General features: G+C 39.0%; 1 protein-coding gene across 1 annotated transcript in view; it reads left to right on the top strand.

Moving 5' to 3' along the window:
- Positions 1 to 10,123, top strand: part of LOC112560694 (gamma-aminobutyric acid receptor subunit beta-like) — a 59,277-nt gene extending 49,154 nt beyond the window's left edge. Inside the window, exon 9 of the mRNA XM_025232710.1 lies at positions 6,560 to 10,123. Within this exon, the coding sequence (XP_025088495.1) occupies positions 6,560 to 6,952 (393 nt within the window). The 3' untranslated portion in view covers positions 6,953 to 10,123. The remainder of the gene's footprint in view (positions 1 to 6,559) is intronic.
- Positions 10,124 to 12,029: the final 1,906 nt, after the last annotated feature.

The following is a 12,029-nucleotide window of genomic DNA, read 5'->3' as shown; positions in this document are numbered from 1 at the left end:
CGGAAGTACCTTCTCTATATGTGTGTCTGGATTCTGTACCAGATTTTTATTAGATCAGCGAAACGGTTAGTCTGGTAAAATTAAAAAGATGAAATTGTATCAGTTTCGCAACCATTACTTTATGACCATTTACAAAGTTCTCACAGTATTGTTTCCATATAACTATCTATAGATATATAGAAAGAATTATTATTGTATAATATTGTTAGTGTTATGGTATTTATAAAACATGTTAGTTTTTTATTTCAAAGTAGAATCACGTGAAACATGCCCTCTTTTGTTGATTAAGATTATAACATGACATCCCTTTCCCCGACAATACAAGCTGCCTTATTTATTATATTTTCTACAGTGACACATTTTGTTAGAAAGGTAGTCATCCTCTCGGCTCGATACTTTGCTAGGTTCAGATTAATGATTAGAGACTGGCTTAGCCCCGAGGTCATGGTTAGGTATTACGAACTTTAACATAGTTGCTAAAGTGCCATCAACCGTCCTAATGCATCGTAGGGGACTTGGATGGACAAGAAATGGTGTTTCTGTCCAAGGGCTGAGAACTAAAGCATGGATTTGCTTCTTCATCAGGTGCCTGTTGTGCCAAGCTTCCGGTTACAAAATATTATTCTAGGAGTTAAATACTTCTCCGTTGGAAAGTTAAAGGGATTTTCGCTCACTGAAAACTGGCTTTCTAAGGTTGGCGGTAAGGCCAGCTTTGATTCTTTTTCTTTGTTAATTGTGGCGCACCCTGTTATTCCTATAGGGGTTGTTTTTCTCTCTCTCTCTCTCCTTCCAACTCTCTGCATACACGAGCGTGTATCTGTGTCTCCTTTCTCTATAAACATGGCAAATGGAAGGAGAGCAGAAACACAACTAGATTCTCTTCAGACCTTCAGTCTTGGAAATTGCAGATACGCATTCACAGAAGGATACCCGGCCTTTCTCGAGGCGGCTTCTCGAGCCACAGAAGCCTAAATTCTCCAAGACCGGGCCTAGATTAAGACCTGATCGTGCGCAGGCCAGATTCCCTGAATAGCAAAAATTGAAGCACCACTGTGCTTGATGATCAGTTGAAACTGAAAAGAACTCGGGTGTTCGGGGAAGAAAAACTGAAGAGAGGTTAAAGAAAATAGAAAAAGAAGACTAGAATGCAGAGGGAGAAGGCATTTGCGTTGTTGGAGTCTCGATGATTGGTAATCGATGACATGCACTGAATTTGGATGGGAAGAAGACATTGCTTTGCCTCCCGTTTAACGCCTGATTACCTTCCCCCTTCTGTCACTGACGATGCAGGGCTTCGCACTACATATTTTTATGCCTCAGACTGGCATACCGATAAGAATCCAGTGCATAAGTCAGAGAGAATAAAGGGGTCGAGGATAAAAGAAAGAGGGAGGCTTGAAAAATTGAACAGTTTGAAAAAATCTGAAAGAAATTGCCTTTCTCTCTCTTCATCCATGTGTGTATCTGCATTTCAATTTTTTTCATCTAAGTTTTTTTAAAGCTTGGAAGGTCACATATCTCAAAAAAATAAATATATAAAGCCAAGATCCAAGTACCCGTGTGTGTCTTTTCTCACATTACACAGTCGAATTCACATTAACTGAAGATATTCGTACTATGTTTCATAAACTTTGCCACAGGCGGTATCTACTTATATCTTTATTTCTGTGAGTTGAAATACTTTCAGTGTGAAATTTAAGCCAAGACAGGCAAAGATAAAATTAAATAATTAAGCCCGGAGCTTGCAACAATTCACTTGAAAACAAACAGCACTGCCCCACATACGTGCCGGATAACTCCAGTGCATTGAAATCTCGTTTGTCGCTTTGTTTCCCTTAAAATTCGCAGATGCATTGCTTCTAAATCCAATTATATAATCCCTGTAGCTTCTTGCTCCAAAGTAATTTACAAAAACCTGTTGATCTGAAAGCACATTCTGAGTCAGGCTTTCTCAAAGAAGACACCATTTGCTGCAAAGCTCTTCTGTCTTATTGGTTTAACACCTTCGTGGACGCTAAACAAATACAAATCGTGCCCACTCTTTAAAAGGAAGACTGGAGTGATCATAGCAGAAGAGCTACTAAAAAAAGCCGACGAATAGACACGAAGCAGATGAGACAGATGGTGGGACAGCAATAAGAAGAAAGAATTTCAATATCTGAAAGAACAGACTGGTCATGAAAAGAAACTGCCTACAGCCATTTAGTACTAAATTATTCACACTATGTTTGTAAGAATTTTGATGAATTTCTCGAAATCATTACAGTTAAAACTCAAAACATAACATTCTGCAGTATCATATTACACCTGCTGTTAATTTAATTTTTGAAAGCCTAGATTTTTTAAATTAAAGAATATAAATCAGAAAGTATAATATAGTATAGTCTATATTATCGACTCCGGCGTGGTCGAATCGACCAGATACCTAAAGGAAACTGACAGGCAGGCGGATGGACTAAAGGATGGACAATCAGACAAAAAGGTAAATTACATTATAGAACGATGGGGCTAAAAGCATCAGAGGATTTTTTGATGAAATGATGAGATGATGCTGCATAATAGCAGTTCGTGGCATTTCAAATCTCCTTCAAAGGCGTAAATGAGAAAAAAAAAAATACACAAGAAAAAACGAGGGAGAAAGAAGAAGAGAGTCGTGACAGGAGGGTCTGTGATTCATATTCATTCTCATCTAAGGTTATGGCCCTCCTTTCATGTTCTTCTCTCAAGCATTAAGATCACTGACCTTTCTGCTGAATGTGAAAAATCAATGATTATGAGGACACTCTGAATAAAACTTGGTGATCTCGAAACTGCTGGTCCAAGTAGAAATTTGTCATCGGTACAGATTGTTAATGTTCTTCGTCCAACACAAAGAATCAGCCTGGGATTAACTTTGTACGGAAGTCTTTTCTCTCCTAATGGCTTCAAGAGGGAAATGAGGAAATATCTGTGAAGCCGGAAAATCGTTTATTATCGTTTTTAACTTGACCTTTCAGCCATAGGAACGAATGGACACCAAATATTTCCTGCCCAAGGAGAGTGGAACATAGCAGCAGTATGCCTAAGGAGACAAAAATGGAAGGGTCCTTTAATACTCTGAAAAAGGTCGATACTTGCAGTGAAAAGTCATTGAATTACTTGCTCTTGAAACATGTGTAGAAATAGTACAGCTACCTTCAGACATCACCCATCATATCCCTTGCTTCTTTTCCTGTGGCGGACACCTACGGTTGTGCGTCCGATGAAGTGACTTGAAGTGAGGAAGCTTCTTTCTTGCTGCTGGATCCATTTCTTGCTGAGTAGCTCTGAAGAACAGGATAACCCTCCAAACTTTCGTGTTCGCTCACCGAAGACTGTCTCTCTCTAGTCTTGTTCAATGCATTTTCTTCTTACGGAAGTCCAGGACAATTTTCCTGTCGGATGGTTGCACAATAGAAGTTTCAAGTTTTTTCGGCCAATCAATGCTTTTTTCCTCCTTCAAAGTCTTAGAAACGCAGTTTGTAGGGGGTCTGAGAATTGCCATATTTTTCTCCGCAGTCTGCTTTCATTGCTAGACATTTTCTTTCAGTTTCTTTCATTCTCACGGGATCGAGAGCAAACACTGGCCCTTTGCACCCTCGTGAATAAAATTTGATAGTTAGCGTTGTTGAAATGAGATCATCAGAGTTTCGAGAGGTATCCTTCACTGAACATTGTCCAGGAAGAAGATGAATTCCACATTGAAGACGTTTTGATTATCAAAATATCAATTTCAGATGTTGACTGGCTTAGGACTTTTATGCGCTTTCTCCTTAGCTGTTGTAGTGAGCTGCGAACTATGAAGACCTTATTCAAAGCATCTCGTTCTTTTCTTTAGAGAAGTAATTTTAAGCTTTCCTGGGTAGGAAAGAAGGAGAGTCCTCCTTCAAATGATTGGACCGCATTCATTTAACGCAACAGTTAAAGTAATTTGTTGGGAAAAAAGAGTTGGGATGGGATGAATGTGCCAGCAGGAACGCTATATACCGGCGAAAAGAATTTCTTTTTTTCTTACTGCAGTGCCGTTCGCATTTCGTTTTCTTCACAGGGAGCGATTTCATGATTAACCAAATGTTTGGAAGTATTCTACTCATAAATTGGACAAAGATGAATGATTCGTGAGCTGAACGCGTGAGAAAAGAAACAAATGCTTCTGATGCTTCACGCGGAATTTAAAGGTCAAGTTCTCTTCTTATAATCCTTCTTCCTGAATGTGTTTTAAGAAAAGGGACAGCGCTAAGTGACACTCGAATTTAATTAACCTACGACTAGCATCTGAAAAATACTATTTTCAACGAAGAAGAACGTGGAGATGTTTCTTGCAACATTTCTTCATTGCGCCTAGAGACAACTGCAGTTTATTTATTCATTTAAAAAGAAGCCAGAAACACCTTTCGTGTCCCATCGCCGCTAAGCTCTTTATCCAACCTCCGTTCGCACTCCTCTTTTATTTTTATTTCTGCCATGTCTATTCCCTTTTGCATGCTTAAGAACCTTAAGTCTTTTCTGTCTACATATTTAGTTGTGCCTCTGGTTGCCAGACTGCCTCAGCCTCCCTCAGGGGCAGCCGTCTGCCTTCTTACTTTCTTTTCTTATAGAGTTGTTTTAAATGTACCGAAAACGAAATGAACTGCATTCTTTATCTTTGCACTGGGAAAGTTTCAGGTCTTTTAGTCTGCAAGGGATGAAAAGGCAATGTGAGAGAAACACGTTCGAGACTTCAGAGCTGATCTTACCACTTACTAATCAAAGAAAAACCTTGACTACTCTTCAACGAGCGCAGTATAACTATATTATGGGTGAAAATATTCCCAGAGAGAACATGCTTCCTAACAGAAATATTTTTATACCTCGGACTTGTGTGACCCTTTCGTATTCATAGTCAATATTGGGTATTGGCAAAATGAGTCATGCACTTTCGCGATTTAGGGTTTGAAGAAGTTTTAGTATGTGGCTGATGCTAACACTAAAGAGCACCCACTCATTCACACATCCCCACATCCATCCATACATTCCTAACTCTCGTAATATTTTACCCGAAAATTCACAATTGTAATTTGTAATCCGTAGAGCTCTGTAAATTTACTTCGTTGTCTCCGAAATACAGTAGAATGATAAAAAGATTCTTATTTACCTATAATTCACTTTGCTGAATTGTTTAGTTCCACAAAAACTGTGTGATATACAAAGTGGTGTTGTTTGATAACAATAGACCTAACTTCTGTTTGTATTGCATTATAACAGCCAGTCTTGTGATGATTACAATAAAGGTTTTCGTGTGGAATTTAGTTCAGAGGATGCTGAAATCCATTTTCATTTATGCAAAAAGGGTAAAGCAATACAGAGGCCCCGACAGGGGTCAGTGCTTTGGGATTTCTTTCCTATCATTATCGCTAATTATGTCACGCAAATTTCTGCTTTACTTTGGTCGTCTGTCGATATACTTCACCAACAAAGGAAAGAAATCGAAAAAGTCTGACAAAGTCAGCTGCCTCTTTACTTATGGCTTATCACAGGACTACGAATACAAATAGCCAGTCCAAGAGATCGCTAAGTGCCTCACATCTCAACCCAAGGCTGAGACTAGACGTGGGAGAGGCAACACTTGCAGTGTTTCTGTGTCTTTGACACGAGACGGGGTCGGCAAAAGGGAGGCAAAAACAAATGTGGTAAAGAAGATTCGTGGGGGTAAGTAGTGGAGATACCAGGGTGTGGTGGATAGAGAGACTAAAATTGTAAAGATGCCGACTACAGTATTTTGGTCTTTGCCTTCTGCGTTGTTACAGTACAGATTGTATTGCTATGTTACCGCTGCTACAACTAACAATACTTATAAAAAATATATTGCAGACTTTCTATTATGAACCCTGAACAAGCCATGGAACAGTAATGCATTATTGTATCTAACTAAAACATGGTAATATCATAGAGGGAAATAGAATTATTTCAATAAGAAGTCTGACACTATGGAGAAGCTAGAAAAGCAGGTACCCATAAAATCCCTGAAACACAGCCTTGTTTCTTAACTGCAAAATTATATCTTACCTTTATACGGTCAACTGTCTTGTTTCATGGTCCTGTTCTGCCGGTTCACAAAACATTTTACAAATATACTAAGAAGTGTCATTGCTATATCGACCGATTCATTTGCTAGATAAGAATCCTATGCCAAAAACATTTTCAATCATTATTAATCTGACGAAAAATAGTCTTCTTTTGTTAGCTGTACCTGTATGCTGTGTAGAAAATGACCAATTGATAGGTATTATTTTCGCTCTTGCCAGTAGCAACAACGGCAGTTGTAGCAATGGCGATAGAAATAACAGGAGGTATAGTAGCTACCGCTGTTGTGGCAGTGTACAGATGTAAATGTGATTGAGTGGTGTATCACAGAAACAATAACAGATTGCCAGAAATGCACTTGCTACACTGAGTACCATTGTAACATGAAGTTCCACACTTTCATCTGTGAAGAAAAAAACCCCGACCACTCCATTTCTTCATTTCTTGATGTCTGCAGTTTTTTATCTTGTTTTTGCAGAACAACTCTGTGGAAGCCGTGGAAATGAGAGAAATTCGGTTGTCCCCGATGATGGGGATACGCAACAGCCAAACCTTCAGTATGGAACCTGACGGAGACAGCTCCACTGATCAGAGTAATGTGCGGATAGCGCCTGCTCCTCCCAGAACGACGTATGTGTCACGTGGTTATCTCCCTAGCAACGCAGTCAGGCGAAGGACAAATACACCTACAAATATTCCCCCTCGACGAAGGAGACTTCTGTCTAACTTCAAACAAAAGGCTAAGTCAATCAAGGTGAAGATTCCGAGGGTTCAGGATGTCAATACCATTGACAAATATGCCAGACTTGTCTTTCCTTTGCTTTTCGTCGTCTTCAACGCCAGCTACTGGGCTGTTTATCTCCTGACGTGACGTTTACAACCAGCGTATCCTGTTCTTCGATCCTTGTCTTTTCGTAATTTTTGTAGCCTCCTTCTTTCTTACCATCTTTAAATCTTTATTTTGTATACCACCACCACCACCGCCACCACCACAGCTGCCACCACCACCGCCGCCACCACCGCCACCACCACCACAGCCGCCACCACCACTACAGCCGCCGCCACCACCACTTGTGTCAATATTTTATGTTTCTGCGTTATGCTCTAAGTAGTTTCAAATGTGTAACATACGTAACATTGAACTTGTACATAGCAGATATGGTTTTGATGTATGCTAATTCGCGTGACTGTTGATTGCATGGTCGATTGACTAATTCGATGACCAGTTTATTGATGAGCACTGAGGCTAATGTGTAACTGAGTGTTGTTTTCTACTCGATTGTAATACGACACAATGTGAAAACGTTTTAGTCAGAGCATTTTGGTGTATAGTATATTGTACAAACTCGAAAGTTGCAGAGACTTGGAAGAAACATATTCGAGATGTTTTAATTCTGACAGCATTAGCCACTGCGCATCCACTAAGAATGTAGCACGTGACAGGACGGTATATTACAGTTTAAAAGTCAACTGTCAATGTCTGCAGCAGTGAAAGGTTGTACCAAACTATACGTTACAGCAGAACGATAATAAAATGTTGCATTATCTGATCACACAACCTTTTTCAAGCGTTAAGTGAGAAATGAAGAGCTTTATGCATCTTTAATAAAACTGATTCTATAACTTTCGCGTACACCGACACTATACTTTGGTCAAATTATTTTATTTTTAGACAATGAAAAAAATACATATTCACCTACCTTTTCATTACATCTGATTGTCATCCCCTTTGTCTTTGATACTCTGCTGTCTTCGTGTTCACGAAGCCGCCTGGATTGGGATACATCCGAGTAGTTTTCTAAATCCGAGCTGCATTCTGTCAAACGTGAAGATGAAGTTGAAGTATCTAGAGGTATTTTCTCATGCATGTTTCCAAGAGCCCTTTGGCGAGCATTGACATGCCAAACCGTGCAATCGAGGTAGTGCCGGTCAATGGCCTGTGTTACGAAATGGTCGTCTGTCACACAAGTAATTTCATAATATCTTCTTTGTAAGGTTGTGGAACTTTAGCATAAAGTCATGTGAATAACTAGAGAGTGTTTTTCCTATCACTATCTTGACTTTTTCAGCATCTCTTGACACACAGCTATGTCGTTGTTCTATCCTGTTTTTTTTTTTTTAAATGTATCACCATGTAGGTTACTTGGAAACTGATCCATGTAGTCTGGTACTGCGACCTGTAATCCGCATCTTTCCAATGGAATATCCTCACATTATGAAAGTTCGAAAATGTCTTCCGACGTCTGCATTAACAAACTGCAAGAATAGGCTACGGTTTCAGTGAAATGTAAGGCAAGACGAATTTCGGCAATTACCAGAAATCCTTGTGTTCGTGGTTGCTTCCACCATCATATTCATAGTCGATTGTTAGTGGTGGGTACACCGCTGTCTTCTGATTAAAATTCGCATTTGAAGAAGATAGACGTGCATATTTATAGAGTAAGCAGACGAATCTACGTCACTTTCATATACTTCCGCCTTCACTCCCCTTATAAGTTCCGGTCTGAGGCCTCTTTGAGGATAACATTTTTTTTGAAAATTTTTTTGCGCGTAGAGGAATATTAAATTTACTTTTATTAAATTTGCTGCATAAGGGGCACAACAACTTATAGCCAGTTGGAAATGTATAAAACTAATGTGACACTATGTCACTAAGATAATACCATATGTAATCAGTTATGAAAAGTTCTGTAATTGTACCGAGGTTAGATCTGGGTAGAACAAGAAACTTGATTTTTTTTAAAAGAAAGCTAAACAAACTATATCCTTAGCCTAAAACCAAGATAAAAGCATGCTATTTAATTATTTTAGTTTAATTAACTTGAAAGCCATTAACAATGAATTTCTCCAAGCAACAAAGTTCGCTTAACCGCCGCTTTTAGCGAGAGTTATTTTTATCTGAACGACTGACTGTATTTCACATAACACACGTTTGAGGATCTAACAAATTTTTTTCCTCGCCTCGTGTCTTTTGCTCTTTTATGAGAAGCTCGATGCTGTAACATGTTTTGGTTTCACATTTGATTAGTTTTTTTTTTTTTTAAAGATTAAGTTATGTTTGGGGTTCACATATCTGAACCTCGCGTGACTTGCAAACTGCGTTTACACACCGTTCATATTGCGCAGTTCCTCCAAAACACGAGTAAAGCTGTGAAATAAGGAAATTTTCGGAACAAATGCGTTATTAGTTATTGTTTTTGTTTGATGACTATAGATAGGTGAGATGAATAAGATAATCAGATATCCCAGTGTGTACAGGAAAGTACATATCGCAGATAACACTTGACTTCATTTGTTCAATTACTATAACTTTTGGGTAGCTCTGCTTTTCTTCCTCCCTTGTACCTCTCATTTTGTGTTGCTACAGAGGACATACGTGTACATAAATTTTTTTTTCACTTGCAAAGTGTGAGTAGCTAATACCCGTATTCCTTTCTATCTTGGCCGCATTTAACTGTAATTTTTACGATGTTAAATCAAGCTTGCTGCCCAGTATTGTTTTAAGCTGACGACGATCACTTTGACGATTTCGTTAATGATTCAGTGGCAAGCCTGCTGTCTTTCCTGTCGTTAAATCTGACCTTACTTTGTATGTTTATAGATGTCAGTGAAATCTTAGATTTATTTGTATGTCATTCAAAACACTAATTATAACTATTTGCGTACTTGATTTAAAAAGACGACATTGTTCTTGTGTCATTCTAACTGTACAGTGCTTAAGTGGTCTCTATAATTTGTATTATTGTAATTGTTCAAGTGTTTAAGTTTAAGTGAAGTTTCTATAATCCGTTGCATTTATTAAGACCATTTAGTTTACATTTAGACGTGTCATCGAAATTTCCTTAAATAGAAACTGTGATGTAATATGTAATAATTAATATTTCTTCATCTCGTACGTTATTCATCAAAGGCTCGATGCCATCTCACTTTTCTGTACTTAAGCACAATGAGGAAATAATTCCGACGGGACAACATCCAACCTGCTGCAATGATTTGGTCTTCCTAACTTAGGGAATTGCATAATAAATGATTGATACTCAGACTTTAAAATTTTTTTGTAAATGCATCATGTCGTTTAAGTAGTTAATATTTATGCACAAACATCGAATGACTTTTACTGATTATGATTGAAATAATCAGTTCAAAGTTATAATAGCATACTATCATCGAGTTGACGGGCATATTTTCATTAACAATGTGGCTTCTATTAACACATGTTCGCAAAAACTCTAAAGATCTTCCATAAAAGGCCTGCACATAAATATACAAATCTGACATCCTCCTTTGTCTTCCAAGATGTGTCATTAACGATGGACTCCAGCTATTTACATTTTTAATGCTTTTTTAGTGTTGTTCCTCTCAAGCTTGCACGAATGGCAGTTTACTAACAGCTGATAGTGTCATTTTTATTGTTCGAGATAACATCAAAACCTTTTACATTGAATACTGTCAATGAGAAAGACCATCTTCACTGATTTTAGTGTGTCTTCACTTTAGCAAGCCTCCGCGCCGTAATAAAGGACTGAAGGAAGCAATGAGGTTTCTACGATGTGCTGGTCTAACGAGGACTAGACAAGGATGCAAACTTCAGTAATTTGATTGCGACCTCATGTCCATCCTGTGCGGGACGTGTTGTTAAAACACTCCTCACACTGTTCCACTAAGGCAAACAAATCAGACTGTCTAACACTAACTGAACCGTCGGTCGAAAATACATCACCCTATTGTTAGAAGCTTTTTCTACTGGAATCTTTTGTCCAACACAGCCAGGAAATGAAGGAAACCTTTGATTCGAAGTAAGATGAAATAATTATTTTTGGTATCGACTTATGGAAGAGCCAAGGTTCAGAAAACGAAAGAGTTCGCTCATCTAGATGTGTATTCCAATCACTTACATGGTCCTTGTGCTATTCTAGATTGTTGTATATCCAGCGTTCAGGGTGTAAATAAGAAATAAAAGAAATGTGAAATTCTACATTTAATAAAAGTAGTAGATGTAAATCGTTTGAGTCATGTGTTAAAATTGTACAGCCAGTATCCTCTGCAAGGCTAGACATCATATAGAGGAAAGATTTTCATTTTAATCACAATTACCGCTTTCTTTTTTTAGTTTTATTTTGAAAACGTGAATCCAGAGAAAGGAGAATGAGAGAAGCTATTTAAGGAGTCACAAAAATGGCTCTTGGAGCGTGAAAGGGGCAAGGCAAAGACATCACAGTAAGAAAATTCCGTTATGACCGCAGAGTTTCATGATCCAGCTCAATAACTAGCATCAGGCACCGACATTACTGACTGTCGCGCCTTTTTTGTCTACACTACCTTAGCAAGGACACAAGATTATCGAGAGAAGAGAATTTTACCGGCGTTGACGTCACTTCTCATCAGTCGACAGACTGTCTCGACCGTCGGCAGTCAACGAGTGGCATACCCAAGCGCTGACGAGGGACTACGACTGGTGGTGGTGGTGATTGTTGGGAGGGGGTTAATCATCTTCGACCGAGACGCTTCGCAAACAGCACGAAATCTGCAAGTATATTGACTACCTTTCAAAACACATCACAAACGCCAACCCCTCTGTAATTCAAAACAAATAAACGACGGCAGAAGAAGGAAGCAACTTGTCAGGTCTAAACAAATGAGGTCCCGCCCGGTGGCCAAACAAAGGCCGGATGTCTTTAGCTGCCAACCTGTCTCCTTTGAAGCGATTACTGTCCTCCTTCAATCTTTGCGCCCGATCACCTTCAGTTCGAGAGATCAAACACAATCAGAGAGAAATGACTGCTTCTCTGCAGACGACCTCCGTGCCAGTAAAATCCCAGAATGCCGGCGGTGACATGGAGCGTCTGGGCAAATGCCGAAGAAACGGAATTCGGCTACACACAGAGGGACAGGCAATACTGTAAGCATCCCGGCCGACCAGCCACAAAGCTGTCAAATTACAAAGACGA

The sequence above is a fragment of the Pomacea canaliculata genome, linkage group LG3 (assembly GCF_003073045.1).
Source record: "Pomacea canaliculata isolate SZHN2017 linkage group LG3, ASM307304v1, whole genome shotgun sequence".
In the NCBI taxonomy this organism is placed as follows: domain Eukaryota; kingdom Metazoa; phylum Mollusca; class Gastropoda; order Architaenioglossa; family Ampullariidae; genus Pomacea; species Pomacea canaliculata.
This window is presented reverse-complemented; position numbering and strand designations above follow the sequence as displayed.